A 27692-nucleotide genomic window follows, 5' to 3' on the forward strand; every position below is an offset into this window, starting at 1 on the left:
CGTATTAGGAATGCTGTGGATCAAGCCTAGGGCCTTGTACATACTAGAAAAGTACTCTGCAACTGACTATACTCCAAGGCCCTGAAAGATTGCTTTGTTCTTTTTTTTTTTTTTCTTTTTTCTTTTTGAGATAGGATCTTGCTATATAGTTCAGGCTGGCCTTGAACTTACTGTGTCATCCAGTCTGGCATAGTTGCTGGGATTACAGCCATGTGCTGCCATGGCCAGCAAGATTTCTTATACAGGACACAAAAAGCAGTAATGATGATAATAATAGGAAAATATATGCTAAACTAGACTTTCTCCCTCTCACGTGTGTGTGTGTGTGTGTGTGTGTGTGTGTAACTGTCTGAAGGATTGAACCCAGATACTTGTGCACACCAGGCAAGCACTGTATCACTGAGCTAGACCTCAGCCCCCATTGAATCTGTCTGTTCACTAAAAAGAGGAATGTAAAACAAAACTGCACTAAGTGAAATTACTGAAGATGTGTGTGGCATTCATAACCAGTGAAGTACTGAAACCCAGAAATACAGGAATTCCTACATATCTTTTTTTTTTTTTTTTCCTTGCGGAACCGGGGATTGAACTCAGACCCTTGCACTTGCCAGGGAAGCGCTTATTCCACTGAGCCGTCTCCCCGGCCCCTAGAATTCCTACATATCAGTATGAAAAAAAATCCAAAAATGATTGAGAAGTTTGAGTATCAAAAAAAAGATTGATTTATTCAAATGATGATAAACATGACAAAGTACTCAAACTCATTAGTAATTAGAAAAACCACAAGGCATACCACTTCATACACTCATATGCCATTGAAATATAAACTGGCACAGCTGTATTGAAAAACACATCAGCATCTACACAAATGAGCATTATATTCTTCATGGCCTAGCACTGCTACTCCTAGTCATAGAAAAACTGCATGTGTTTATGCAGCAAGAGACAAGGACAAAAGTATTTACAGCAACACTGTATTGACTGCACGTTGAAAAGCACTTAAGTGCCAGTCAACAATAGAATGTGGTATATTCCTACGATAGAATGTTTTATAGCAGTCAAAAAGAACAATAACTGAAGACGTACCACAGAGGAATAGTACTGCCATTATAATGAGCAAAATAGTCATGCAAGAATATATATAGAATAATGCTGTTTCTGGGAAGGTCACAACTAAAGCATATGAATAGTATCTGATTACTGTTGGGGAGGAAACACAAAGGCTGCTGGCGAGGTTTTAGTTCTCACTGAGTGGTGACATTTGCTGTATGGTACAGAGTCAGCTCAGATTTATGTTGTGTGCTCTCTGTTATACCTCGTAATAACATCAGTTTAGGAATGAGTGGGAGGCAACTGTTAAGGGAGATTTTTCCTTTTTCCCTTTTTAAAGACAACATGTAGTACAGTGTGTTTGCATGTTGATAATAACAATCCAACTGAGGAAAACTTTGAGAGGGAAATACTATATCAAGAGCCTTCCTTGAATGTGATTAGGTGTGTAGTTGGCTTTAGACAAGAACAGGGATAGTCCAGGCACAATAACAGGAAAAAGCACGATGTTCATGATACCAGTGCATGTAATTGTATATGTGTTGATGAGACTATGGAAGTTCTCTTCTGACAGTTTGTTGTTGTTGCTGTTGTTAAATCAGAAACAAGGTTTCTAACAGGGTGAGAGACGTTGGAAGTCTATGGCAGATGTGAAAGGATTTGAAAAAGTTCATTAGCAAGAGCAGTTAATACTGCTGGAGAGTACTGAGAGCCTATTTATGGTTCGTGGTTGTAAACATAAAATGATACCTTCCGCATGGTCATATGTTCTCTTTAACCAGGCGTAGCAGCTCAGAGATGCAAAACTAGTGCAAAGCTAAGTTGAGCAAGAGATTCATAAAGCTTGACCTAATAATTATAGGTTTTTTTTTTTTTTTTTTTTTTTTGCGGGACGGGGGATTAAACTCAGGACCTTGTGCAGGCCAGGCAAGTGCTTATTCTAATGAGCTATCTCCCCAGCCCCTAATAGTTGTAGTTTTATTTATTATCTTTAAAACTTTTTCCTTGCTCTTCTAATTGGTAGTGTTTACTAATACAGCAGTAGGTTCGAATTTTATTCCTTTAGCAATAGCCCTGGACATGCTATGCTTAGCTTTCAGTGTGTAGATTTTTCTTTATTTGTCAACATACTGAGTGAACATAATATGCTTTTGATCTGAGCATTCATATTATTTTTCAGGGCTGAAACATTCCTCAAATACTGCTATTTCACTATTCTCTCCAACCTATTCTTCTGGACCTATTTGTATATATATATTGGACCTCTTTTTTTTCCTTTGTTCCTTTTAGGATTGTCCCTAGATTAATTCTTGTTAATATCTTCGTAGTGCCAAAGCCCAGGTCTTGCCATGCCATTTACTGCCTTTGTGTTATCTGACTTTTCTGTACTAAGAATCCTTACCTGTAAAATAAGGACAACAGCAAGGGTAGAAAGAGGACTTGTACTTCAAATGTTTCCTAGAGATATTTTAACACTAGGTTTTAGAGAGGCCTCTGTTGAGGGAGTGAGGTGGAGCTCCAAGTGACTCTCAGTAGAACCTGACTCCGAATGGGGCTTTTCCTTCTTTCTTTTTTCTGCTGCTTACAACCTGCCTTCCAAAGTACATGAGAAATACAGACTCGCATTAAATTATCTTCACATAAAACTAGGCAGGCCTGGTCAGCATATACTTTTGCAGACCATTTCCTCAACCTGAAAGGACAGTGTGCAGCAGCTCCTAGAGAGTGAGTTTTTCACCACTTTTTTGAATCCCCCAAAAGCCTTGTTTGTTTTAGGGCCTGGACTCAGTTGGTGGAATAGGTAGCTTGTGTTCAGATCATCTTGTCCTCTGGGAATGTTTACTACCACAGAGGGTCTTTGGAGGCATATTTCGTGAAGGAAATTGGGAGAAAAAATGGCACTGTCTCACTGTTAAGTAGAAGTAACAATCGCTGAATAACCTTTATGATGTGTGAGCTTAGGGCAAGGATGCAAGACAAATTCCAGCTCTCTCCAGATGTCATATCCGTCTCATGTAACTACTTGTATATGTTGAAAGGTACCATTTTTAAGTGCTAATTATTTACTATACACTTTATCATATATAAACAATTGAGCAAAGTCATAGTAGTGTGCTCAGTTTACTGATGAGGAAACTCGGTCTTAGATTAGATGATTTTAAGTTATAAGTGACCCAAATGGAATTTGATCTTAATCTCCATGACAAAACACATGCTCTTAATCACTGTGCTTTGCCATTGTTTTTATTATTAATCTCAGTTGATGTTAATCTGAATGTGAGTACTCTAGAAGAGAAATTTGTAATACTGCCTAACACTCTCTGTCAGGTAGCCAGATTTCTTATGAAATACAGAGTTGTTTTTGGTAAAAGTTAGTAAAAGACTAAATTTAGTGGGTGACAAGAAATATGTGGAAATCATAACTGAGAGGAGACGTGGAGAAGAGGATTGGATTACATGTGCATTTCACCTTGTTTGGAAACTTCGTAAATCTTTTCTGGGCTCTTTCATACTGTAATCTTTGACATAAATGGATGATTGATGAATAGCATAAATTTTGTCATAATTTCTGAAATCACTTTGTAGTATTCTCACTTAATAACTGCCATGTTGGGCCAACTACTTTATTTCTCTAACCCTCTGGATTCTTCATTTGTAAAACTGGGAGAGTAACACCTCTAGCTTAGGGTTATTGTAAGTGAATAATGCATCTGAAACTCTTGATACAGTTTCATGAAGCTAATTAGAAGTAAGTTAGGGCCAGCCAAATAACTCAGTGGACTAAAGAGCCTGCTTAGACAGGCACAGGGGCCGGGGTTCAATCCCCAGCATGCCTTGCTGGCCCCACTCCCAGTGCGCACTGAGAAGGCTAATGAGACTGGGTGTGGTGGTATGCGCCTGTAATCCCAGCATTTGGGAAGCTGAAAACAGGAGAATCACTATGAGTCCAATCTGTGTAGTGAGACCCTATAATCCCAGTACTAAATACATTTTTTAAAAAAGGGGGGGGTGGTAAGTCAGCAGGATATCTTCTTCATGGTTATTCATTTATTTATTTGATACATGGTCTCACTATGCAGCTTGGACTCATAGTGATCCTACTGTCTCAGTCTTCCAGCACTGGGATAACAGGCATGTGCCACCACAGCCAGTTTCAGGGCCCGCATGGCATGGGTACAGGGATTGAACTCGAGTCATTGTGCTTGCCAGGCAGGAGCTTAGACCACAGAGCTATCTCATCAGCCCTTCATGGGCATTCTTGAAGCACATACATATGTGTACAACTTTGATAAAAATTACAAAATTGCTCAGGTAATTCTGATCTTTACACACATCCCACTTGCTCATAGGTTCACTGATCCTCTCTAGTGCATCTTAAAATTGATAAGATAGAAAAGAAGAAAAGAGTTTTTCCTACTTTCTCTGATTTTTAAGATACCATGTCCTCATTCTTTAGACCAGAGAGGGCTTCTCATGGATGCTTTCCTTGTGTGTCCAGTGCACACTTCTGATTTGGGTGTATGTGAGTGTCGGATGGCTGGTGCCAGAGGGGACAAAATGGAAAACTCACCACTGAGTCGGTGGAACTTTGAATTCTGGTCTCCTTCTCCCATGGATTTGTTACTATTTAACTTTTATAGTCCCCTCGATTAGCTGCTCTTGAATTGTATCCAGATTTATAGTTCTACTCACCTTGATGGACAGAATGAAAAAAATGGAAATCTTCCCTGGAACCAAAAAGTATGCCCATTCACAGCGTGCTACTCAGTGATTTGTAGCCAGTAGGGTTAGTCAGCTACTACCAGTTTTAGAAATTTTTTATCACCCCAAAATCTCTTCTGTGTATTGGTAGTCATTCTGTGTCCTATCTTGGCAGCCCATGCTTAGATTATAACTAATGGAGTCTGTTTAGATTTGCCTTTTCTGATATATAAATAAGCCATGTATTATGTCCTTTGTGTCTAGATTCTTTCCCTCAGTAGAATATTTTTGAGAATCATACATGTTTTAGCATGCATCCTTTGTTCTTTTTTATGCCTGGTGTTATTCCATTGCATGGCTGTGCCACATTTTGTTTCTCTGGTCACCAGCTGATAAGACATTTGGGTTGTTCCTGCTTTCTGTCACTTACAACTTATATTGCTAAGAATTTGTGTGGATATAAGTTTTAAGTCTTTTTTTAAAGGCAAACTCCTAAGAATGGAATTGGTGTGTCCCTTGATAACTGTTTGTCTATTTAAGAAATTAGCAAATTTTTCAAAAGTAACTGAACCATTTCTATTTATTCCTACCAGCAATGTTATGAGTGTAGTTTTTCCACATCCTTGTTAGGTTTTTTTGGTCTTTTTTTACTATACTATTTGAATGATGTGAAGTGGTAATCTCACTGTGATTTTTAATTTACATTTTTCTGCTAACGAAACAATGAACTTTTCATGTCCTTCCTGACCATTATCTATAAGGAAATGTCTTCAAATTAATTGCTTATTTTAATTAGATTTTCTTCCTAATAAATAGTAAAAGTTCTTTATGTATTCCTGATACAAATCCTTTACCACATAAATATTTACTCATGCTTTCTCCCATTTTTAACTTAAAAATTGCCTTTATATAGTGCCTTTGGAAGCCCAGAAAATTTTGATTTTAAAGTCAAATTTATCACCTGTTTCTCATATGAATTGTGTTTTTAGTGTCATGCCATAGTTAATAGTGAAAGACTGAAAGCTTTTCTCCCAGGATCAGAAGCATGGAATCCCAGATCTCACTGTTTTTATTCAGCATTCTACTGAAGGCAGCCTGATCTTCAGAAGTGCGCATTTGGTGCAGAAAGAAAAGAAGTTCCCAGAGAGGGTCCCTCTTTCTGGTCCAAGAAACAACAAAGGGTGGGAGGAGAGGAGGCTGCTTTTGCCCTCCCTCTTTGTCGCCTGTGCTATTGCAGCTTCAGGCAGCACAGCAAGGGAAGGCTTGTACCCAGTCAAGCAACTCAAGTTGTGGGGTGGTGGGGGGTGTAATTTCTCTTTCTGACCAGAGCAGGTCTGGTCTGTGCAGCATTGGTAGGCTTGCTGTTGCTTGCTTTTTTCTGTCTTGCCATTTGGGTTAGAATACAAGACAGTCCTATGAAGTGTGCAGCAGAGCAAGGGAACTAAAGCCTTAGCTCTCCCTTAATTGATGTTTATGCTTAATGCAATCTCATTTAAGTACCAATGAGGGAGTAAAAAATTCAGAAAGGCAAAGATGCTGACTACCTAAGATAATTTTGAAAACAAAGAATAAAGGTAGAAAGCATACAGCAGCCAATTTAGAGACTGTAAAAAGCTACACCATTCAAAACAATATTATATTGGCAACGAGATACAGATTAGTGAAACAGAATAGAGTTTATAAATAGATTCCTAAGATAACCACTAGGAAGAATGTATGCAATGTGTGAATTATTGAAACTGTCCTACCAATTTGATTTGAAATTGTCTCATTGCTATTTGTTTATCAATAAAATTATGGAAAAAAAAATAAAATAAATAGATTCCTAAGATATGGCTGCTTGATGTTTTGATCCAGTTGTAAAATACTCAACAGAAAAAGGTTATCTTTTCAACAGATGGTGTTGGAATTACTAGACATTAGTATTAAAAATGTATCAACCTAAATTTCGTGTTACATAAAAATTAAATTGAATTATTAATCTAAATCTGTTTGTTCTTTTTTTTTTTTTTTCCTGGTACCAAGAATCGAACTTGAGGCCTCACTCTTGCCAGACAGATGCTGGGCTGCTTAGTTATATCCCTGACTCCATAGATCTAATACTTAACAACTAAAAATTTTTGGCTTTTAGGAGAAAATATTCTTGGCCTGGAGTTTTAAAAAAAAGTATTTATATGTGATACCAACATCATGATTTCATAAAAGAAAAAGGATGATAGGTTGAATTTTATCAGATTTTTAAATTCACTCTGCTAAAGACACTACAAAGAAAAGGAAAAAACAAGCTTTAGAATTAAAATATTTATAAACCCCATATCAAAGCAGACTTATATCCAGGATATTGAAGAACTTTAAAATTTTAAATACACAATACAATTCTTAAAATTAACACAGTAAAAGTTAGACAAAAGACTTCTGAAAACGCCAAGTAAAACTATATTGAGGGCTAGGGAGATAGCTCGGAGGTCTAGACATCTAAGCGCCTGCCTCACAAGCACAGTGTCCTGAGTTTGATCCCATATACAGTGCTGGCCCCGAACCTGGGTGTGGTGACACATTCCTGTAATCCTAAGAGTTAGGGATGCTGAGACAGGAAGATCACTACGAGTCTGAAATATGTAGCATGACCCTATATCAAAAGAATTTAAAAAAGAAAAGCTATTATGAGATACCACTTTACCTATTTAAAGAATAAAATAAAAAATTAATATGACATGCTGACAAAGATTCAGACTAATTGGAACTCCCATATTTCTGGTGGGAAAGAAAAATGGTAATCTCCCTGGCAAAGTGGTAGTTTTTTGATAAGGTATTTACCATGCAATCCAGTGGACCCATTACTGGGCATTTATCCTAAAGAAATGATGAACACAGTCACATAAAAATCTACATGTGAATATTTATAGCAACTTCATAATAGCCAAAGTCTGGAAACAACAGATAAATGGATAAAGCAATAATATAATATTCAGCAATACAAGTAATAGACTACTGATACATATAAGATCTTGAATGTATGGCAGAGACACTATAGTGAGTGAAAGAAACCAGTGTCAGAGATTGTATACCGTGTGGCTCATTCATGTGGCATTTACAAACTATAAAACTGTAAGAATAGAGGAAAGATACCTGCCACAGGTTAAGTGTAGAGGCCGGGTGTGACTAAAATGAGAGCTCTTTGAGGAGATGGGGCTGTTCTATTCCTGATAATTGTGGTGGCTCTGGGACTCCGTGTATGTGTTAAACATCATAGGAATTACCTCCGCCAAGTCATTTGATGAAAAATAACATAAAACCAAAGGTTGACTTGGAGTCTTAACACACTGCCAGAAAGAGTATGAATTGTTACAACTGCTCTAAGGAATAATTTCACAGCATCTACTAAAGATCAGCTTATTCATCCCTATTTCTCAACAATGTAGAAGTGAATAGTCACCAGAAGACATTGACGTGAGTGATGATCACAGCACTATGCATAATAGTCCAGACTGGAAAAATACTAACGTCCAGGCAGGGAAGCCCCCTCCTGCAGGCTGAGAGTCAGACATTGGAGTTCACTGGGCAGCAGAAAAGTTTTCATGGTTTCCCTTGACTTGATCCAGTATACATTACCTTCCAGAATGAGTACCAGTAAGCAGATCTAACCAGCAGGAAATACATTTAGGTGTGCATTAGGGAAAGAAATCAGAACTAGCAAATAGGACCTTCCTGTCCAGAGTGCAGGAGCCAAGACTGGGAAGCCCACTGTTAGGTTGCCTGGGAGACTCACTGAGAATCTGCCTATTTTTATGCTGACAAAACTCTGGAGAATCTTTGGAGACTCTTTGGAGAAGGTGGGACTCTTTGGAGAAGGTCTCATTACAACTCACTGATTGGCAGAGAAGTTTATCAAATGCTTCTGGGTTACCACAGTACCCTAGCAGGTACATTAGGAGGAGAGGAAAACAAATCAAAGCACAAGGGAACCAGAAAGAAAGATTTCTTCCACCTGTAGTGTCCCTCCAATACCCTTTATTGACAGCATACCAGCTGCAAAAGATGGTAATGAAAGAACTGTTTGGAGCTGAGAGGCAGTAAATAGATAATGGGTTCACTGCATAACTGTGATGAAATCTTCTCTCGCTCTTTCTCTTAGATTTGTCTTGCTGTGTGGTTCAGGCTGGCCTTGAACTCATGGCAGTCCTCCTGCCTCGGCCTCCTGAGTGCTGGGATCACAGGTTTGCACCACCATGCCTTGATGAATCAGCTCTTATAGCTAATGCCTTATATATTTATGGATTGTTTTTTTTTTAGATTCTCTGTCTTAGTTTATAGCATGGTAAATATCACTAGACGTAACCCACATGAACAAAAGTTGGGGGCTCTCGGTTTCTAAATGTGTAAAGGGCTTATAGGTCTAAAAGTTTAAGAACTGCTGCTTTATTAACAGGCAGAATTCACCTATAATGCTAAAAGTCTAGTAGAGAAGGGAGATAAAGGAAAATGCTAGTGAATGCTGTTCGATGCATTTATTTTGTGGAAATTCATTCACCCACATAATTGGATTTGCCAGTGTTTTGTTACATATATTTTATTTCAGCAAAATATAAAGATTCTTCCTTTCCTCCCTTCCTCCTAATTCTATACCTTGCTTTATATCTATACGTTTTTGTAACTTTGGTTTTTGTTTTTTTTTTTCGGAACCGGGGATTGAACTCAGGCCCTTGCACTTGCCAGGGAAGCACTTATTCTATTGAGCCATCTTCCCGGCCATATTTTTGTTTTTCGGTGTTTTTTTTTTTTTTTGTACCAGGGATTGAACTTAGGATCTTGTGCTTGCCAGGCAGATGCTTAGACTGCCAAACTACCTCCCCAGCTCATATATAACTTTAAAAAATTAGCATGAATTTACACTGGCTAGTTTTCGTAACTGAGTGTGAAGAACTTGAGTTAGGACAGGGTAGAAGACAGCTGTGTCCACCACTGCTTATGATCTTCCTACTCATCTTTAGCTCTGTGTCCAATGAACTTTCTAGAACATGCACACACCGACACACATACATGCACCCCCCCCCCACAGTCCATTAGTCCATCTTCCACTACAGAATTTTTTTTTTTTTTAAAAAACCAGACATTTGGTACTCTTAAAAAAAATAGAGGGTTATTTAGCTCACAGTTTTGGAGGCTAAAAGTCTATGAACAGCGTGGCAAAGGCCATCATGACAGGAGCATGTGTGAGAGAGATAATCACATGGAAGAATAGGAAGCTAGAGAGACTGTGGGTCAGGCTTGCTCTTTTATAACACCCATCTCAAGAAAACTAGCCAGGGTCCTGCTAGGACTGTATTTGTTCTTTCTGAGTGCAGAGCCCTATGTAACCTCCCACTAGCCCCCCAAAAGCTGTGCTCCCTTCTGCCACCAGCACATTTCCAAAACAAATGCTAGCAAGACACCCAGAGCCATAACCGGACTATTTTTATGTAGAGGGGTGGCTTCTCCATTGCTAGAAGGTTCTTTGGCTCTTCTCAGTGCGTAATGGCTCTCAAGGAAGGGCTGTGTGTATATGTACATTTGCATATCTGTTCTGAAATATTGAGACATTTTCTTGTGTTTTATGTTTTTTTATTTGCTTTGGGAGAATATTCTTTATGAATTCATTACATCTCTGAATGATTAAGTTTAGCCATTTGATGTAGACTGTTATTTATTTTTTGTCTTTTACTCTTCAATATCCTAATTTTGTTTCTCCCTTTCATGGTTTTTTTTAGACAGGATCTTGCTATATAACTTAGGCCGTCCTTGAGCTCACTATGGATTCCAGGCTGGCCTCAAACTTCTGATGATCCTCCTGCCCCAGATTCCAAGTGCAGAGATTACTGATGTGTGCCACCATGCCTGGCTTTTTGCTTCTCTTTCTTTCTCTTTTGTGTATTTGGTACAAGGTCTCACTATGCAGCCTGGACTGAGCCTCATGTTTTTAGCCTCCCCTGTGCTGGGATTACAGGCATGCACCACCATACCTGGATTCAGCCACCAGCTCATTGTGCTCTTGGGCAGAGCTGAGGCGACATGTGGTGCTGGGGCTCAAAACCCCATCCCTGCATTTCTTCTCTTTTTGACTCTTCCCTCTTTGATTTTGTTGTTTGGTTTTTTGGGGAGGGGTGTTACCAGAGATTGAATGGAGGCCTTTATACTGAGCTACATCCCCAGCCATTTTGTGTATTTTTTTTTTATTTTGAGACAAGGTCTTGCTAGGTTGCTAAGTTTCTGAAGTTGGCATGAGCTCAGACTTGGGAATTTTCCTGCCTCTGCCTCCCAGAGTACTGAGCTTACATATTTGCACTACCACACCCCTCCCTCTAATCTTAGGTGGAGAAACACCTGAGTGACTTTCCTGGAAAGAGGAGCAGTTGTCTCCACTTAGGCTGAACCTGGCTCTGTTTCCTTCTATCGATGTGTGCATAGTTGGCTAGGACTTTTCCTTTTCCCTTCAACTGGCTCTAAGCAGCAAGGTGCTGATGTGTGTATGGTCTCTGAAGTAAAGACAGCAGGGCAGTGTGTCATTGTCCCATACCCCTCCACCCTGGTAGCTCCCAGATAAAACACCTGTGAGCTGAGGTGAGCCGAATGCAGAGCTGTGCTCCATGCTATTCACTAGGATTGAGACTTCAGGTAAGAGGCTGTGACTTCCCAGGGTATAAAAGATTACATATCAGAGCTGAGGCGCCAATCACAAAACATTACATTCTACCTCAGTTGTGTTATGCAGATCTCTCTCTCTCTCTCTCTCTCTCTCTCTCTCTCTCTCTCTCTCTCTCTCTCTCTTTCTCTCTCTCTCTTTCTGTGGTATAGGGTCTCACTGCACAGCTTGGACTCGTAGTGGTCAGATTACTCTTTCTACATAGCCTTCTCTACATGTTGCAGAGGTGATTTCAGGCCTCCTGCTCAGGCCACAGTACTTACCTTCCCGCCGTTCTCAGAGTCACTTAATCTCAAGCCCCTCCTTTCTTTATGAATTAATAAAACCCAGGTTTGACCCTGAATCAAGGCCTTTGCTCTTGGTAGCCATCATCATGGCTGGACTTAGGACCCCCTTGGCTCCCCATGACTACAGATACGCTTTAGTGCTTTTATTCTCACCATGGGTTGCACTGAAAGCAGTAGATTGGAATTAACTCACTAGAATTCCAGTAACCTTATATGGGATTACTAATGTAAATTTGAGGACTAAGAAGCACTCTCTATATTCTTATACTCATTTCTTTTCCTTACAAATTTAGAATTCTTTAATCTTTTATCAGTAAATAAAACCAGATTATTATATTTTTTTTTCTGCAGAACCTACTATTTGCAGACTTTGTCTTTTTCCTTTCTGCTGCCTAGCCATGGACATTGCTAATGGTGCCATTTGTACACTGCGTTTTACCTAATCATCTTTCCAAGTGTCTTACTTGGTTTTTGTTGATTTAGTAAGTCAGCAGCTTGAAATCACTTTGACTGCTTTCTCTTTCAGTTTACTATAGTAAGGATTAATTTGTGGGAAAAGATCACATATGACACAATATGACTCAACTAAATAATGTAAGAAACTCTGTGAGCCCCCATTACTTATAGACAGGCCAATTCCTGACTTCACAGTGTTGCTCTAATCTCTGCAAGTTGGGCATTCTGGATGTGTTCTCCCACAAAAATGCTGTGTATCTTGGCTTGGCCACTGAGGCATTCAGAGCATATTATTAATTTCTTAATATATATTTAATGTTAATAATTACAGGGAGTTTTTGTTTGCTTTGGGTTTTCAATGGTTACTAGGGTTTGAACCTAGGGACCATTGAGCTATATATATATGGCCATATTTTTATGCTTTCATTTTGAGACAGGATCTCACTAAATTGCCTGGGTCTCAAACTTATGATCCTCCTGTATCAGCCTCACAAGTGGCTAGGATTACAGGCATGTACCACCCTACCAGCTATAACAGAGTTTCAGTTGGGAATTATTTCAAAAATAGTATTAGCAGCTGGGAGTGGTGGTACACGCCTATAATCCCAGCACTCAGGAGGCTGACCCAAGAGGGTAGCCACACCTTTGAGGCCAGCTTGACTACATAGTTCAAAGGCACCCTGAGCTACATAGCAAGACCCTGTCTCAAACAAACAAACGAAATTATATTATTAGGAGTATTAAGAACACATATTGTCTCTTACATCCTAGGCAGCTACTGTTTTGGGCTCCACCCTTCAGTCCATGTTTGGAAGGAGGAACTATCAAGAAGGTAGAAGGTTGTGTGGGTCTTCTGGTAGATCTTACAGTGAAGTGGCAGGGAGGCTCAAGTCTTCTAAGGCTGGAGGCTAGACAGAAGGGATGTGGGCAGTGTGGGGCAGAGGGCATACTGACAGGAGTGGCTGTCTTGGCAGTAGTGAAGAGCATGGAGAGGTCATAAAGGACAGCAGAAACCTCTAGTTTCTGCTTTTTCTCTGGGAGAGAGGAGGAACAGAGTATATGGGGGACCTATAGTGACTTCTCAGGCTTCTCCGTTAAGCCCCTTTACTATGTCACCTTTTTTCCCCTTGATCTTTTCCTTTTCTTCCAGTGGCCAGGAATGACTCTGCAGTTAAGTGTTCTGTCAGTAGGGTTGTTGGAGAAAGTTCTGCTTGGTGTTTTGCTCATGTCCCCTCCCTTCTTCTCTTTGTCCATTTTGGGGAGCATAAGGTTTGAGAGCCTGAAAGAGGAAGGGGAAAAAAAGAGACTACTGTAGCTATTAAAATTGTAGATTCCTACAAGAGTTGTAGGCATACTCTTTAGGCATCTTATGTTCCAAAATGTACCCTTTGCTACCTGATTGTTTACTGTTACTGTTCTCTGGTAGTTTGCAGTCTAACCTGTATTCTAGCCAACAGTCTTGAAAGAAGAGACCATGTTACCTAACAAAGCCTGGAAGCATACAATTTAGTGTGTTGAGTTTGCGTGATTGTATTTCAGGTGTTTTTAGTCTTTCTGGTGATGGCATTAGGTGTTGTTAGTGGTAAGTGCATACTGATATTTGATTATCAAGAATTTGGTCAACAGAGCCTCAGCTTTTGAGTTTTCAGTCAGGCCCTGCTGCCTTCACACTGTCACTGTCCTCAGCTTGTCATCTGTGACATGTGGCTCCACCTATCTGCATTAAAGACTTTCTAGAGGGCCAGGGAGATGGCTCAGTAGAGTAAGTGCTTACCTGGCAAGCGCAAGGGCCTGAGTTCAATCCCTGGTTCTGCAAAAAAAAAAAAAAAAAAATTTAAAAAAGACTTTCTAGGGAGATTGAGAGTGGTGTATAGGAACTACTCAGTAACTGTGATTTAGTTCTTCATTCCTGAAAGTTTTATTTTTGTCTGGATTGTTGAACTGTATACCCTTAACAGCTCTGATTTATTCTTGTTTAATTGGATTGTTGATAAACATTTAGTTTGGGACTAACAATATATTCTTAATTTATTCTCTGTTAAATTAAGTCAACCAAAAAAAAAAAAAGTAAGTCAGCCAAAAACATTCGTCAGGAAGAGCTGCCTAATTTTAAGAATACATGAAAGTGACATCTTTAAAGTAATTTTACACAAATAAAAAATATTTTAATTTAAGTATATTACTTTAGGTACTATTTATTAAACATACATGATTAACCAAAATTTAAATAAATGAAAACTAAGAATCTCACCCCTAGAGCAAACAGTTCTTACTGTTCTATCACCCCTTCTAGACCATTTATTATGTATCTTAACAGTCACTTTTTATAAAGCCATTTGCTTTGTCTCTAGGTGTAAAACAAAGGTGTATCCAGATAATCTTCCAACAACAAGTGTGGTGATTGTTTTCCACAATGAGGCCTGGAGCACACTTCTTCGAACTGTTCATAGTGTCATTAATCGCTCACCAAGACACATGGTAGAAGAAATTGTCCTAGTAGATGATGCCAGTGAAAGAGGTAAATTTTAATTTTTAATACCAATAACATACTATACTCTTTGTCACTAACAGTTTATAATATAGTTGCTGTAATTTTTAACTTAAAAATGTTTGGGGCATTTGGACTCATTCATGTGTGGAAAGGTATACTGTTGTGAAATGCTTGAAAAAGCATTTTAAGTATTTCATTTGTGTCTTAATCTTATTTTGGAAAGAAAGAATGCTTTACAATATAAATGTTGATGTATAACAGTTAAAAAAAACCCACATAATTTTGTTAGAATTTTTTCTGTAGGAAGCTGTAGCCCTGAGTTAGTGGAAAAAAACTAGATCCTGCTTACATCAGTGGAGAAATTTAGTTCTGTGTATAATAGGAAGTACAGTATCTTTGACAACAAAATGAACTCTAAAGTGAAAGAACCTTAATTCTTCCTATGTTCTAAACTTTCCCTGTTATCTTCATTTATGAGTTTCAGAATCATTCATAGCTAGGTGCGTTGAAAGATTAAGACAGATGTTACATAATGTCACTCTAACATCACCATGTCTATGATGACTTTTTCCCAAATAGCAGAGTCAGAATTTTTTGCAAACTTCCAGTCTCATAACCTGATTCATGAAACACTTTTGATATTAATCAAAGGCACCTTAGGAGTGCTGTACTTTTTCTGAATTCTTGGAGATTTCACACTAGAGAGTACTATTAAAAAACATATAAGCCATCAATAAAGATACTTGTTAAACTCAGAAACCCAGTATTTCCCAATTTTTTTTCTATAACACAACTTTTTAGGAATTATTGGCTGCATGTGTTCCTCCAGTAGTCTTCTGTTCACATAAGAATTTGGAGAGAATTACAAAGAAATACCTTTTCTTCCTTCCTTGACTATGTTTAAGCTTTATGATCCCTCATATCTTCAACTTTTTTGTCTGTCCTGTCATTGTATTTGCTAAGATGGCTTCAGTATTATATACCCACTTCCTGTTCCCACTCTGAATATATAATTAATAGTGTTTAGTGCAATTTATGTGTTGATAACAATTTAAATTTTATTTCACCATATTATATGAATAATATAGAATTCTTTATTATATATACATATGTGTGTGTGTGTGTGTGTGTGTATATATATATATATATATATATATATATAGTAAGTTCTCTATATCATAGAATAAGATAGAGTTCTACTTTCTCAAGTGCATAACCTAAGTAAAGATACAATTTAGGGCTGGGAATATAGTTCAGTGGCACAAGCAAGTGATTTGTTTGAAAAATAAAGAATTTATAATCATACAAGACATACCAGTCGTATAATACATATTAAATTCTCCAGATCCAACCATCTTCCTACAATATTCCATTATGTGTGTGTATATCTTTCATTCATCATCTGTGTGGGGCACTCAGACTGGTTCAATATCTTAGCTATTGTGAATTATGCTTCAGTAAACAGTGGTATGCACATATTCCTATAGTATGCCGACTTTAGATGTAGCCTTCAGATATATACCAAGGAGTAGTATTTTAACTAGATGAGATGGTAGTTGTATTTTTAGTTTTTTAAGGAGCCTCCATATTGGTTTCCATAGTGGTTGTACCAACTTATTCTCCTCCAGAAGTGTAGAAGGGCTCTTGTTTCCCCATATCCTTGCTAGCATTTATTGTTTATATTCTTTGTGATAGCCATTCTGACTGAGGTGAGATGGAGTCTCAGTACTGTTTGCGTTCATTTCCCTAATGGCTAAAGATAACTGAATATTTTGCACTTATTTATTGGGCACTTGTACTTCTTTTGAGAAGTGTCTGTTCTGTTTGTTTACTCATTGATTGGGCTATTTTATTTTTTGGTGTTAAATTTTTGAGTGCTTATATATTCTAGATATTAACCTTCTGTCAGAAGAGTGACTGGCAGTGGCACAGGCCTATAATTATAGTACTTGGAAGATTAAGGCAGGAGGATTGTTGCAAGTTTGAGACCAGCCTGGACTGACTACATGGCAAGACCCTGTCTCAAACACACACACACACACACACACACACACACACACACACACACACGAAGAGGAGGAGGACTGGCAAAGATTTTCTCTCATTCTGTAGGCTGTCTCTTCACTCTGTTGTTTTCCTTTTTATGAAGCAACTTCAACTGATATAGTCCCATTTGTTGATTTTTTTGATATTACTTTCTATGCTGTTGGAGTCCTCTTTAGGATATCTTTCCCCGAGCCTGTAGCGTCAGGTGTTCCTCTTAAATTTTATCCTGTCAGCTTCAGTGGTACAGGTATTATACAAAGGTCTTTGACCCATTTTGAATTGATTGTTGTTTGTACAGGATGAAAGATGTTTATCAACTACCATCATAAATGTTGTCCACTGTTGATCAACATGTTCATTATGTAGCACATGACCTACAAACATTTAGCCTGACAGAGATTTTTTTTCTTGGTTTACTTATGTGTTGATATTTACTAAATTAAGTATTCCTCAAGGAAAGATGGTTTTCATAAATAAAACTATTTTTCTATTTCTTCCTTTGGATTTTTTCTTGCTCTATGAGTACACAGGAATGATATGTAGATAGTAGGATATGGCTTCATTAGATGTGCGTGTAGCCACAAATGATAAAGAAAGTCACATAAGCTAGCTGCCCTCCTTTTACTGTGAAGACCAGAGAGAGAGAGAGAGAGAGAGAGAGAGAGAGAGAGAGAGAGAGAATCAGTCTCTCTCGACTCTCTCTCTCTCTCTCTCTCTCTCTCTCTCTCTGCTCAACTCTGAGAACAACTCAGTATTGTTTCCTGTAATTCAAATTGCAGGCTTGCTACTCAGACTGAGAATTACTTGACATAATTTTCTTTGGCACCATTACTTAAGTGGTAATTGTTGGGCCGAGGAACCAGAGCAAATGCTTTCCTTTATAAATCAGCTTTTTCCTACTCATGAGATATGGGTCTCCATTATTTCTCACCTGGACTGCTAAAATAAACTAACCAGTCTGTCTTTCCGCAGTTTCACATCTTCCCATCTGTCCACCACAGTACATGCAGAGCTACTTGCAAATGTGATGATGTAACCTCTCTGATTGAAGACTGCATGACTAGCCTCCATCCAGCATCTCTAGTCATGGCTCAATCCATTCCCTGCCACTTCGTTCCCACATTTCTGTCTTTTGTCCCTTGTCTTCTTTGAGAGTGTCCTCTTTCCTACCTCAGGACCATCACCTGTGCAAGAGCTGTTCCCTGTTCTACAGCACTGTCCTCTAGGAAATCTTCTTCTACCATCTGTAGCACTGTTAATATCTAATCACGGGGCTCAGTAGAATAAGCGCTTCCCTGGCAAGCACGGGGGCCTGAGTTCAATCCCCGGTTCCACAAAAAAAAGAAAAAAAGGAATATCTAATCACACTTAGAGCTCATCTCAAATGTTACTGATTTAGAGAGGGATTTTTTCACCTCCCTAGGCCCTGCCATGTCCCTCTTCACACATCTTGGTACACTCTACTTTGCATCAGTGTTCATTAGAATTTCAGTTATTGCCTTTAATGTCTGCCTTCCCTTACTAGACTAACCCCCTCCATCAGAGCCATTAACTCATATTGTCTGTCTCCTCAGTGCCCACAGTGCCTGTTACATAGTACACAGTATAGAATTGAGTGAATGAATGAATGAATGATCTTCATTCATGGTCTTAGGATACTTGATTTCACAATTAACCTGAGTAACTACACCAGAGAAGTACGAGGTAGATTCTACAAGTTTCTGTTTTATTGATGAGCACAATGGGAGCAATGGAGAGTACCCAAGCTTAGTAAACCCAGGACTTGACTTAACCAGTATGTACCTTACTTCTGATGGCCTCTGTTGAAACTTTTATCTTATAAAATCTGTATCAACTTCAGGATCTGAACTAATCCATAGTTTATGTCTGAAATTCTATAACTGAAACCTCAGAAGCTCATCTTAAGACTTAGAATTTATATACTATTTCTAGTCTGAGATGATTACTGTTTTTCTTGTTTTACACAGAAGGAAGGTAAACTAGAGCCAGAGTTCCTGAACTCTAAAGTCCTCACACTTCCTACTGTACTGTAAAGCTCCAGCTAATATTTTTTAGATGTTTGTACAGTGAAATTTTTCCTGACATTCTCACCCTCTGACAGCCTCAGGCTTCCTGATCAATCCTTAGGGTCCACGTGTAGGACAGTAGTTGTAAAGGTATTCTTACAAACAAGATTCACCCTTATTTTTAAGTGAAATTATACTTCCTAATCATAATTTCTCATGGCTTTGTTCTTGTAGCATGGGGCTTGACAGTTCCTGTTCTCCTATCTAACCATCATCCCCTTAAGTCTTTATCAACTGAAAGGAGAACACTTATTTCTTAGTTTTGCTGCATGAAATCCATAATTGGAGTAATCATCACAGAATCATGCATTTTTCATAGACAAAGTAGTACAACTTTTAAAGATACAGGACTTGAGGATTAGATTGCTTTGATTTTTAAAAAACAAATTTTTAAAACATTCTAAGTTTAAACAGTGTTGACACAAACAGCTGATAACTCAAATTACAATGACAAGCAGAAAGTCAACTAGTACAGGTTTGGCTGACTTAAGTAAGCATCTCCCCTAAAACGTAAGAACTAAGAGCCAGGCAACAGGTAATTCTTTGAAAAATGTATATAGATGAAAGGCTGTAGAAGCGCACATTGCACCAACACTCTTCCTGTATTAGCTAAGGTTATAGATATAGATTATAGATAAATTCTATTTAAAAAAAAACTCCTTGGGAGAAGCATTGATTATTTTATATCAACTTTGATTTAAGATACCAGCATACGGGTAGGTGGATATTCAAGAAGGGGGTAGTGAATGAAAGCAAGAGACAGGAAAAGGAATATTGTGGGACTGTCCTGCTTCAAGGTTGTATATGATGAGATTTTTGGACTTATGTGCAAACATGAGAAGTATATAATTCTTTATCCTATTTTTAAAATATAATTAATTTTTGAAATGTTTTTATCATATTATGCAGGGACTTAAAGTTCAACATATCAATACTTGATGAAAAATACCTGCTCCTTATTATGCCTAAGATGTTTGAATGCAGTGAGATAGTGAGGTTAAGCTTGATAGTCTAAATCTTTTGATAATAACAATAAGCTTGTCTTCTGGATGGTTAACAACCTAAGTTTGCAGACCAAAATTAGAGAAAAAGGAGGGCTACAAGGAATGCCAACATTTTGGCCCTAGCCTTCTAAGGTCCATTAAGACTCAGGACATATGAGAACTTGTACTGTAACATCATGTATCTCAGTAGTGTCCCAAATTTTCTGATCAAGAAGATTATGGGGCCAAAGAGGAAAGTGATCGATGACGTAGAGTGTGCCTAGGGAGAGTCACATGGGGAGAAGACACTCTCTCAGGCTTTCACAGAGAGCACATTGGCCAAGCAATGGCCGTGACTCATCCACATGGCTGCACTGATAAAGGTTCTACAATCTGAGGTACAGGATCTCAGGATAAATCCTGAGGGCATTTCACTGACCTTCTCAGACCAAAAAGCTACAACTCTTGTTGCATAGGTCCTGCTTTACCTTGTTCTTAACCATCCAGTAGAAAAGTATGAAGACGAAATATAGGAAATGAAGCCATGCTGTTAAGTTGAGCTGTGGGGGACTCAGGTCAATAATTTCTGACATTGCCAGTTAAACAGAAGACCCAATACTATTATGGGCTACTGGACTCTTAGAATATTTTGCTGAGTTTACACACCTATAATATTCAATAACGGAACTTAGAAAAAATGGGGTATACCGATGAATGTCCATTTTGTATCTGTGTATTCAAAGTGGTTAGGATAGATATATAGTTGCATTCTCTTAATGAATAGAATGATTTGTTCTAATGGTGTTTATAAATAGGATCACAAGTCCACTTCTTGTACAGCAATTAACCACTAAGAAGAATATATGTAGTGTATTATTTGTTGAAACTGTACTTCTGATTTGATTTGAAACTGTCTCATTGCTATCTGTTTATCAATAAAACTTTGAAAAAAAAATAAAAAATAAAAAAAAATATACCAGCATATATCCCTGGTCAATTTCCAGACATAAACTGTAAATTTACATCAGATCAAGCATTTCTAAACTCCTGAATTCTTTTCTTCAAGGATTTTCTTGCTATGGATACAAAGGTAGGACTTGAAGTCAGGCAGATGTTGGATTAATTTTGAGTCCAGCCCTTAACCATGTTTCCTGGATCAAATTTGTTTAGCATTCTGAGTTTCATTTCTAGTATGCATAGTAACACTTAACTCTACAGAGTGGTTGTGAGAATAAGCCTATAACTAGCACTGTGCTAAAAATAGTCTCAGAATGTTAGGAGGTACTGCAAAATGGTGCTTTGCTCTGAAATTGGCCCTGCTTACACTTTTTTTTCTCTTTTCCCATGGATGTACCCACCTCTTTACTCAGGATCTGGTTAGGTCTTTCTGACCTTAAGGCTTAGTTCATAAAAGTATAAAAAAATTTTTTTTAGCTATTCTCTGTAGCTGAAATACTTGGAAATTTGTTAGCAGAAATGGAAATTATTAATAATCTAGTGTGATGGGACATGTAGACCTTTTTGTCTTTCACAGATTTCATGTCCCTGATTATTTCATTATTGACCCATTCTGATCTTACCAAACAGGCAAAAATTATTTCATTCCCATTTGAGCTCCCCATCCTACCATATAGAAAGTGCCTTGAATCCCTACCTTTAGTGTTTGAAAAGCCCTTTGATACATACATCCAGACTTCTGTGAATCACTAAAGTCCTGTTGAACAGATCTAGTCATAGGAATTCTGCTAGTTCTTTCTCAGGTATTTCCTTCTGTAGAGAGAGTATCCTCATGCTTATTGTATGGAGACTAAGTGGAAAGATATGTGGCCATATCACCATCAGTGGCTTCTCTGCTATGAATCCTACAGAATAACCTGAGCCAAAAGATCTTTTCTCTCTACTTTGAGTAAGTTGCACATTTTCTATTGCTTTTTAAAGTCAGTTGTAGACTGGGCATGGTGGTGCACACCTGTAATCCCAGCACTTGGGAGGCTGAAAATAGGAGGATATTGTGAGTCCCTGTAGACCTTGTACTAAATATGAACAAACGAAAGAAAGTCGTGCACTTTGAAGCTGGGACATCCTTCCCTTATGGCTTGATCTTATCGGACCTCTTCAGGATAGTTCTTTTTCCTCTTTCTCCCCTCATTTTAGTTATCTTTCCCTCTTCAAAAGTTTTTTCATTGAATCTTCTTGCCTTTTGAAGGCCTCTCTTCTCTGTTCAGCTTGATCTCACTTCCTGAGTCCTGATACAAGAACTGGTGATTACAGACCTTGGTGATCTGCAGGCAGTTTGTTTCTGTATCTGAAGAAATCTCACAGTTCTCAGAACTGTAACAGCTGTGGCATGTTCCATTCCTTCTTTCTGTGGAGGTCTGAGTTTAATATTCTTGAACTGCTTTTTTTCTGTTGCTGATCCTTAAGCATGATTAAGAAAAGAAGCAGCAGGCCTGACAGAGAGTTACCAAAGTGTGGTGACATCCTGTCCTTGGTCATTCCTGAGACAAAGGTGCTGTCCTAGTTCCACCTGTAGTAAAGTAGAGGCTACTATAGTCCATGCTGTCAAAAACCAAAAAGACTTCTTTAGTGAAATGCATCTGTGTGGTGCTGGAAATACTCGATAAATATGGTAAGGCAATGATTGCATATCACTCAGGCATGGTGGGACTTGGCTATAATCCACCACTGCGAAGGCTGACACAGGAGGATCACCATGAGTTCCAGGCCAGCCTGGGCTCCATAGTGAGTTCATGGGCACCCTGCAATACAGAATGAGACCCTTTCTCCAAAAAATGGCATATCAAAGTTGCTTGCAGTAATACCAGTTAACTGTTTTTTTCGTGATGTTTTCATTTTATTAATTTTCAGATTTTTTGAAAAGACCTCTAGAGAGTTATGTAAAAAAACTAAAAGTGCCAGTTCATGTAATTCGAATGGAACAGCGTTCTGGACTGATCCGAGCGAGATTGAAAGGAGCTGCTGTCTCCAGAGGCCAAGTGATCACTTTCTTAGATGCCCATTGCGAGTGCACGGTGGGATGGCTGGAGCCTCTCTTAGCCAGGATCAAACATGACAGGTAATTTCTGGAGTTTGTAGGTTTGTTCTTGGTAGATTTGTCCTAATTTTATGGTGAGTTGTAAAATTTGGTATTTTAAAAGAAGTACAAAAAATAATTTCCTTTTAAGTTGCCTATAAAATGCCCTAAAAAGCACTGGTAATGAAATGTAAAGGCCACATGCTAAGGTCTTGCAGGACAGTTTGCAAATTGTCTTGTTAATGGAGATGGACTGGAAAGCATGTTGCTAGAATATAAACTGTACACTCTCTTTACCAAACTGGAAGAGAACAGATGGACAGAAAACTCAAGGCAGGATAAAACCTTTACTTGTCCTTGCTCTCTAATGTTAATACTAGGGCAGGCAGGTTATCTCTGTCTTCACTGGAACTATAGCCTTCATCTTAAAGCAAACCAAGAATTAGAAGGGAGAGAAGCCAAGTGTGTCAGGACATAGTTCAGTGTGTATAGTAAAGTACTGTAATCCTAGCTAATACAGGAAGAGCATTGGTGCAATGCGTGCCTCTACAGGCTGTCATCTATATATATTTTCCAAGAATTACCTGTTGCCTGGCTCTTAGTTCTTATGTTTTAAGGGAGATGCTTAAGTCAGCCAAACCTGTATTAGTTGACTTTCTGCTTGTCATTGCAATTTGAGTTCTCAGCTGTTTGTGACAACATTAAATTTAGATTTTTAGCTTACTCTAGATTGATTGTAGAATAAGCTTTACCAAGTGAAAAGTGGAGAAAGTAAAGCCACTGCTTTAATTTTCTGTATTCTACTTGCTGGCAAGTGCTAAACTGTATCTCTTCTTTTAAAAAAATGAATAAGCAAATCCAGCATTGGACTACCAGCTTTAAGAAAGAGAATGTTACCCAGAAGAAATTGTTTTCTGTGAATAGTAGATTATTTACTTTAGGAAATACTTGTTGTTTGCATAAAGATAATCCGTACCCCTTAGGAACAGGAACCTGAGCTTGTGGAGAGCATTATGAGATGATGACAGTGTAGAAGGGAATTGACTGAAATAACATAGTGACTTCCAGTGTGGGCTTTGTGGTAGATCAGACATCCTAAGTAACATGTTTCAACTGGTAAGGCTAAAATGGTGGCTAAAATAGAGATTTTTAGATGTTGTCACAAAAGGTAGAAATTTGCAGATCTCATAATGAGAGCAGATGAGCAGTACAAATACTGAAGTCATCTTTCACCAGGAGAAATTATACTGCTTGTGCCTTGATATGAGCAAGATGAGAAGATAGATGAAGTCAGTACCCTAACTAAGGAATATTAATAATACCTGTGAAATCTGTACTTTAGTATAAACGAGAATGAGAAGTAGATTTGACCATATTGAACTTGTTTGCCTCAACTTTGGTATGGGATAGAAGAGGAAAAATAACTCCCATAAGGTTCTATAAACGGAGTGTGGGGGGGGGGGAATGGGAAACAACCAAACTTTCTGAGTCTAGCATAACTTTACTTCAAAAAATCAGAAAAAAAAACTATAGCTCAAACTCTTTTAGGGACCAGGGAGATGGCTCAGTGGAATAAGTGCTTCTCTGGCAAGCGCAGGTGCCTGAGTTCAATCCCTGGTTCTTCCACAAAAAATAAAAACAAACAAACAATCAAACTCTTTTGTGATGCTAGTGCAAAAATTTTATATAACAGCAAGCTGAATCCAGCAGTGTGTGAGACATATATAAAATACATATATAAATGTTATAAATAATATTAATGTAATATTACAAAACCCATTCATGAGCCAGCACACCTGTAATCCCAATTAGTCAGGAGACTGAAGGAGAGGGATTGCAAGATTGAGGCTAGCTTAAACAACTTAACAAGACCCTGTCTCAAACTTAAAAAAAAATTTCTTTAAAAGGACCAGGGGATGTAGCTTAGTGGTAGAGTTCCTGCCTAGCATGTGTCAAGGGCCCTGAGTTCCATCCATAAGCACAAAATAAAGTAGCAGCAAAAATAAATGAATAAACATTAATTTATGGAGTATACCCTATTAGCACATTTTAAAAACAGTAATTTTAATATGTGATTATTTCCATAGATAAAAATGTATTCACCAAAATTTAACATCCAGTTTATTTTCTAAGTTTACTTAGAAAATGCTTAGTAAACTGTTACAGAATAGAAACGTACAGATCAGAGGAAAAATAGCTTGGGGGTGGAGAATACCTCAGCAGGCAGACACCATATAAGTGGGAAAATGTTGAAAATATTCTTAAAAAGATGTTGAACAAAATAAAACCCCTCAAAAAAATAAAGTTCAGAATCACCACTGTTAGTATCATTAGAACTCTTTGCAGTATAGTGAGTGATACAGTGAGGGAATGAAAGAGTATTGTTGTAAGAGAAAACAAAACAAGTGTTGTGCATTACAGAACATAATGCTTGCCTTTGAAGAAAAATAATTCTGCACAAAACAATGAAATTAGTAGTGTTGGGCCAAATATGATACCACTATAGAAAAATGAAATGTCTTCTCATACCAACAAAGGATGGTTAAAATGTATAATGTAAAAAGATACCATTTATAATAGCAATAGAAAACATAGACTTATATGTACTTAGGAAGGTATTTATTAAAAGATGCACAAAATATAAAACTACTTAGGTTTTCGGAGTTTTTTGAGACAGTGTCTCCCCGTGTAATCTGGATCGACCTTGAATTTGCTGCGTAGCCCAAGGTAACTTCAAATTTACAATCCTCCTACCTTAGTGCTGGAGTGCTGGAATTACATGCATGTGCACCACTCTCCACTTTTGAAAAATAAAACTATCCAAATGAATTGAAAGATAATCCAAATGGAAAGAATGTTGATGCTTTGATGTAGGAGGTAGCAGTGAACTTACTCACCATTGTTTTTGACACGATAGAATATATTTTTTATTTTAAAAACATAGTATACAACTTAAATAGATGTTACCGTCAGTAAGGACATTTTTAAAAGCTTTTAAAATTTGTTTTTATGATTATAGAAGAACAGTGGTGTGTCCTATCATTGATGTGATCAGTGATGATACATTTGAGTATATGGCAGGCTCTGATATGACATATGGTGGATTCAATTGGAAACTCAATTTTCGGTGGTATCCTGTTCCTCAAAGAGAAATGGACAGAAGGAAAGGTGACCGAACTCTTCCTGTCAGGTAATTCAGTTACGCTTATCATAAAGCACTGTCAGTAGAGCATTGTGACACTTTGGGGAGCATCATCAGTGTATGGTTTTTTGGGGGGTCTTTTATTGGGAAAAAAAAAGTACTTATTTAGAGTTAGCCAGCTGGATTCAGTTTAGATGATGCCAATTTTGTTGGCAACATCCGAAGTATCATAATCAGGAGTGAGTTGAACATATACCTTCTTCTCTCCATCAGGCCTGATTAGGGTATTGACCTTGGCAACATCGATGTCATACAGCTTTTTTACAGCTTGTTTGATCTGGTACTTATTGGCTTTGACATCCACAATGAACTCGAGTGTGTTGTTGTCGTCCTCAATCCTTTTCATGGCTGCCTTTGTGGTGGTGGTGGGGGACTTGATGATGGCATAATGGTCAAGCTTGTTTCTCCTGGGGGCGCTTTTCCAAGAGTGTTTGGGCTGCCTCTGGAGCCACAGTGTCTTGGAACAGCAGAAGGTGGGAGACATTCATATCTTCTCCTCCTTTTTGTGGTTGTAGATGCCTTTCAGCACAGCCTTCTTGGCCTTTAAAGCTTTTGCTTGGGCCTCAGCTTTGGGAGGGGCAGGGGCTTCCTTCTTCGCCTTCGGTACCATCTTGGTAAAAAGGCTCCTCAGTAGCATATGTTGAGAAACAGAAAGCATTGTGTATGGCATATGTAATTAAGAACCATATATCAGTATTTTAAAGAGATAAAATTTAATAAAATTTTAATAAAATCTAGCCATTTACTAAAATCTGAATTTTCATTCTACAAATGTTTACATAAGAAATGATGACAACATATATATTCTTCCATCACTATACAGACATTTTGCTGATGTGTAAGTCCAGTCTGTGCTTTAATTCAGTAAAGATAATATGTACCTTGAGTCAAGCAAATGCTGCCTAACCCATTTATGCCAAAGATTGCAATGTTTAAATTTTTTGCATGGAAATCATATATATTACTACCTAGAAAAATTCAAGGAACAAGAATTTGAAGAAGAAAATTTTCGTTGTGTTCCACTGTTGTATGTCACTCCAAAAATGGAATAGTAGGAATGAAAGCATTTTGTCACTATATGAAAATATCACTGAAAACTGGATCTCTGTGTCTGTAAGATTTTTATTAAGACTGGTACAGTTAGAAAATATTTTTCAAATATAAATAACTAGAAATAGCATAAAATACAAAAAGAATTTTCTTAATATATTTTCTGATTTTTCTTTTGTTCCAAACCTCATCATATAAATGGTCCTTGTGCTGGCAGGGCATGAAATTGAAACCTTTGAGCTTTCTATGCTGTCCTAGGATTTTCATCCCAGCCACATTCTCCTGTTTCTTCTATAGTAATTAAGAGTTCTTCCGGTTCCTTCAGAATCAGGCTCTTTGTCCCATCCTGGGCTTCTCACATCTGTTTTTCCATGAATCCAAGCCTACTTTTGGTAAAGTTGTAATTTTTCACTGTGTTCTTTTCCCAAGCCAACTTGAGTGCTTAGCAGTGCAGTGGACTTTCCCTCTTTGTAGCTGTTAGTTCAGTCTAAATCAAGGGTTCTTGAGTATTTTGAAGGTAAGAAACTTCTTTGAAAATCTGATTAAAGTTATGGGTCATCTCTGATGGGGTAAAATACATCCCCTTATGGAAAAGCTTAGCAGATCAAGAATTCAGGAATCCCCT

General features: G+C 38.0%; 1 protein-coding gene across 2 annotated transcripts in view; it reads left to right on the forward strand.

The window, feature by feature from the left end:
* Positions 1-27692, forward strand: part of Galnt1 (polypeptide N-acetylgalactosaminyltransferase 1) — a 97204-nt gene that overhangs the window by 30027 nt on the left and 39485 nt on the right. For both annotated transcript variants that reach the window (XM_023714318.1, XM_004623589.2), the window contains exons 4-6: positions 14526-14692; positions 22650-22857; positions 25835-26005. In XM_023714318.1, coding sequence (XP_023570086.1) covers positions 14526-14692; positions 22650-22857; positions 25835-26005 — 546 coding nt within the window. The remainder of the gene's footprint in view (positions 1-14525; positions 14693-22649; positions 22858-25834; positions 26006-27692) is intronic.

Source organism: Octodon degus, unplaced genomic scaffold (genome assembly GCF_000260255.1).
Source record: "Octodon degus isolate 3935 unplaced genomic scaffold, OctDeg1.0 scaffold00003, whole genome shotgun sequence".
NCBI lineage: Eukaryota > Metazoa > Chordata > Mammalia > Rodentia > Octodontidae > Octodon > Octodon degus.